Source organism: Echinococcus granulosus, assembly GCF_000524195.1.
Source record: "Echinococcus granulosus chromosome Unknown EG_S00004, whole genome shotgun sequence".
In the NCBI taxonomy this organism is placed as follows: Eukaryota; Metazoa; Platyhelminthes; class Cestoda; order Cyclophyllidea; family Taeniidae; genus Echinococcus; species Echinococcus granulosus.
In genome coordinates this window covers 2,229,072-2,234,003 of record NW_020170384.1, presented here as the reverse complement: position 1 = coordinate 2,234,003, position 4,932 = coordinate 2,229,072, and the positions used below count along the sequence as shown (strand labels likewise).

Here is a 4,932-nt window from a genome sequence, read left to right as displayed (position 1 = left end):
TTTCTGCTAACTAGTTTTTTTTCTGGTCCTTTAGTTTTCTTCCCCTTTGCTATCGGTAGAACCCAGCTAAAAACATTATTTACGTCCTTGTAAAGGTGTTTTAATTTACTGATTTTTCAACGCTGATCCACTTTTTCTAGTGAAAAGCATGGGTTTAAATGCGAACATGTGATTTTATATCCCCTCAAACCGGCGCTTTACGCACCACATGCGTCGTTTCCCCCGTCATTTGCCCCGGGGGGGGGTGCTTTTGCCACTAGTTTTTCACCAACAATGTGTCTGCTACGACTTACCGATTTTGCATAAAGCCAGTTGCTTTTGTAGGTAAAATTGTTGTCAGATCTGCAAAAAGCCAGGGGTCATGGTTTGGTTTGCTTCAAAAGGGTAATTTTTTCCTTTTCGTGGTTTGGTTTAATCTGGACTCGGAGCTGTCATGATGCCGAGTCAAAAGACTTTATCCTCTGTGTAATTCGGTTGCCTGTTTCTGCAAACCTTATCTCTCAGGGAATATTAATGTTTCACGGACGGTTCGATGCTTGAACGCTGACTACGGGATGCCAAACACGCGACAGTTAATCATTTTAAAATGGGTTTATTCCCTTTTCAAAAGTCCTTTTAAGGCACGATTTTTTACATTTATTTTCAGGTTAGTGGATTTTTCATCTGAGCATGATGTCGTTTTATCGTGGATTCGTAATTTCTTCGAAGAACAAAATCGTAGTTTATGGGGACTTTTCTTCATTCATCAGCATATGCATTACTGACGTCACGTATATTGGCACGTGCTCTTTAACATTTTTTGATGAGCGGTTGCGTCAAGTGGAATAGCAAATAAACCAGCTAGGTTTAAGAGGAAAATAGATAAAATTCGAAATCGGGGCTCTTATTTTTGCCTTCATTAAAGCCATAATTCGCCTTATGACCGATCTTTTTTAGGGCCCTCTGAGCTCACTACTTTATTTCCAATGTGTAATACCGATTGTGGCAAGCATCTCAATGATCTTGTTTCCTATCAGCTTTGTAAATAACGTCCACTGTTTTGGAAGCATTTAACCCTCTCTTTCAATCTTGATACATATTTGACGTTGAATCCATAAAATCACTGCCTCCCTTTACGCTCTGCCGGTTGTGGCGCTGCAGTTGCTTCTAAAATCCTGAGATCTATGGGTCTGGAAGTGGGTGACGTAGATATCAGTATGAAAGACTTAATAATTCCGTGTAGTTACAAACATAGTTGGGAATGCAAGGAAGTAGGTGTTATAAAAGCACAAAAAGGTTAACAGACTTGAGCTTCAAGTAACGTGACCGGGTCTTCATGCAGTAAGCGTTGAAGCCGAGCCCCGAGTAACCAAAGAGCCCCTGTATTAACAATCCATTGGAACAAGCATCGGATGTTCTCCCTACATCTGCCTGGTCCGATTTGATTGAAATTTTGAAATACCCTGTTTTTTGTTGCAATTGGTAAAGTCTGTATTTAGGTCTGCGGCTGTGTACACGAATGAGTCACACAATTGCATGTGTCCGCTCCCACCCGCCGGCAGTCTCCATCCCCCGTCTTGCATCAGAAGGGCCCTATCCACTACCCACCACTGTCGTTGCTTTGGCCTTCGTTGGCTCATCTCTCTTCTCCCCAAGAGGGTAATCATTGAAATGAAATCCTGATGGGAGTTTTATTGCCTCCCGCTGCTCCTCTCTCTTGGCCGCAAACACTGGTGACGCAACCCACTGTGCCGTTAGTCGTGTCTCCAATTTCGTCGAGCCCCTCTGTATGTATGTGTGAATATGATGGATAAACAGTCTGAATATCTCGTGTTTCGTAGCTCCTGAAGCAATTACAGAAACGATTATCATTACCATGCGAATTTTTTTTCCTACTCTGTCCATCCATCTAATTTCCCCTCGGATATTGTTTCTACAGTGAAGTGTCTGGTCTTCAGTTTTTGTTCATCGTCCACTGTTTTACTGTCCTTTTTGAAAGGTTTCCACTTGTTTAACCATGGCCGCACTGGATTATTGGTCAAGAGGTAGAATCGACCATTCTGCAGAGTCCACAGCTTTAGCCGCCTGTAATGACTGCCTTTTTGTAGTGATGAACACAATCTACTTGACGCCATCATCACCCAATTAGATGCACGCATCAATGAAAGCAACCATATTCTTGTAGAGAATTATGGCAGGGCTGTAAGCAAGCATGCTGCCGCCGAAGTAGTTTTTGATTTATTTCTGAAAATGTTTCAAGAGTTTAGCTTGCTCTCTTTACAAAAGGGTCGGAAAACAAATAGTATAGGCGAAACGGGTAGAGCTCCATGCTGCCGGTGTGGAGATTGAATACCGAAAGACTTCAAAGAATTTTCATAATCGTGAGGAATTTTCCAACAGCTGCCATCCTCCCAGAATTCAGTCATATGATTTGGATTATGGAGTCTTTTATCAGTTGAATTAGAGTAGCAGAACCTTTTAAAAAATTCCTTACAAAATCACCTCCAGATGGCGACTCAATATTGTGAATGGTCGTAAGCTCCCGAATCCGCCCTTACGATTGGGGTAAGTGCGCCTGCTTTTCAAACTCTGCGGCCTTGTTTTGCTTTAAACTGCTTTTAATCGCTGCATTAAAGCAGTTAACAACTAACTAACCGAATTAGCAGGTTAACCTATTAATAAATTGGCCGTTTTAGTAGCTCTTAGACTTAACTTTTATTACCTCTGTCTACAATGGGTCAGGTAACTACTGATTTATCAGATCGTTCCAATACCTACAACTGCTCTAATAGTGGCGGTACATTTCCCCATTAAAACTATCCTCTCCGCATTTTTGTTACTTCGTCTGAGATTTATGAGGTGGTTTCTTGAGGCGCAGCTTTTCCTCAGTGAAATCTCATAGCACGCCTGCTACTAAGGTCTCGGAGGAAGATCGACCCCAAAAAGCAAAATATTTTGGCGTTTTCATGTTTTGTAGGATCTTACTGCAATATTCTACAAACTGAAATTGTTCTCAGTTAAAGAACATCCTATGTCATTTTATGGGTGATCGAAACGGTTACCATAAGCTGAAAAGAAACACGCGTCACATATTTGTGACGCCGACCTCAGAACAAAATCAGGGCGTTACATGTATGATGAACGAAAGCTATTCCAAATAAATTTATTTTCTATCCATGTAAAAGTTGAAGATACAGTAAAAAATGTTCATAATATCCCCTATTTAGTGTCATTTTTCCCCGCCTCCTTATATTTATTTCCAAAACATGAGTGGTTGTTGTGTTATCAGGTTAGTTTTTCTGAATAGTCTTTTTTTTCTAAATTTGCATTTTTTTTTTCATCTTTAAAATTAGGAGTTAAGAATCCAGTTTAGTTGAAATTCACCTTCTGCAATGCGCTGACTCAGTTGCATTAATCAGGCGTGGCTTCGCCCAATTTCTGTGCATTAGAGTAGCACATTTTTTCATTTGTTCGTCGCCCTAGGCACATTAATGATGTGACATTCGGTGATAAATGCCGCCATCACTGTCCCAAGTATCTTTTTGCATTCATCCTACGCTCTCAGACGCAGCAGTTTTGAAGTCACCTTGGTGCTTTCAGGTTCAATGTCCAAGTACCGTGTCACTCACGCGGAGTAAAATGTAAACGCTTTCCCCATATCAGTCACTAGACCGCAGCTCGGACAGTGCGTAGCGGTCGATTCCGTATGCGCTTGCGTGGGGTCACTGCACCGAAAAGTCATATTTCCAGTCTATGCGTCATCATTGACCTTTGGACGGCTTACTGCGGCTGTTAGTTAAACCTCGCTTCAGTCATAACAGGTCATACCAGTCTGGAGGTAGGCTTACTGAGGACGCATAGAGAGGGGCTCAGATGACAAGCAAGGTGCCATGGCGGAAATGTATTTAAGTGCACAGTTGAGGCGAAGCTGTTCTATTTTAATGTCCTGAAATATGCAAATTAGCGCACTCTCGTTTTCATTACGTATAAAATCAGAGCAATTCGCCCGCTTAGATGTAACTGGCAACATTTAATTGATTTAAACTCACTGATGATCAAAAAAGACAGACTGAAATGAAGTGAAAGCCTAGACAAGTTTGCGATTTCATTCCGGGATTAGTTACGAATCTTTTGTGCATTCTCATCTGTTGGTAGATTTTCCAATCAGTCTTCAATGCTTAAAATATCTTCAAATTCCCTTTTACCTTTCCTGTTTTTGACAAAGAAATTTAAACACCGCTAAGTGCCTGATTTTGCCTTTTAATTGATTCCTTTATGGAGAGAGTTTTTGACAGTCTACAAGTACAGGTCCAAATCATGCGTTGGCTGTGTGCTTATGGCGAGTAGCATATCTTACAAATTTAATGAAATTTGTAAATAAATTCGTATAACTTATTTCGAAGTTTGTAGTGGGTAGTCTCCCATTCCCCTACATCTTGTGCAGTAGAATCCATTATGTTTCCTGCTTTTTCCTCGCTTGGCTTGAATTTATAATAGCCTTTGGAGTACATAATTTCAATTTTCACAAACACGATTCTTTTAGATGGTGTCGAATTTTAACTCGCTTTTGTCATAAAGTTGAATTACAGATTAACATTTCCGTATGGCATGCTTTCGGTAGCTTGTTCGGGTAATTTCTCTCTCTTTTCGCTTGTATTCTGGTCCAAGCAGGCGAATTCTATTTCGGTGATGAACAAGGGAAAAGCCTATGATAGAAACTCAAAGGGCTTTTCTGATTATATGCACAAAGAGTCTTCTTAACAGGAGTCTAGTCCCAGGAAGATTTTGCGTTGTAAGTAAGGTGATGGGAAGCAATGTCTTTTCAATTTATCCGTGGTGGCTTCAAAACTTCTATTTTAAGACCGAAAAGTGGACATACGAGGGGTGTTCAAGCCACGTAGTGGTCCTTGGGGTTATGACGAAATAAAAAGTTACCAGGGGTGAGAGCTGCAT

The 4,932-nt window shown here is 40.9% G+C and overlaps 1 protein-coding gene across 1 annotated transcript in view; it reads left to right on the top strand. All coding sequences in view use genetic code 11, as the record gives it.

The window, feature by feature from the left end:
* Positions 1 to 4,932, top strand: part of EGR_01206 (Rho GTPase-activating protein) — a gene marked incomplete at both ends in the record, with an annotated part of 24,241 nt that overhangs the window by 14,960 nt on the left and 4,349 nt on the right. Inside the window, one exon of the mRNA XM_024490455.1 lies at positions 3,650 to 3,770. Within this exon, the coding sequence (XP_024355274.1) occupies positions 3,650 to 3,770 (121 nt within the window). The remainder of the gene's footprint in view (positions 1 to 3,649; positions 3,771 to 4,932) is intronic.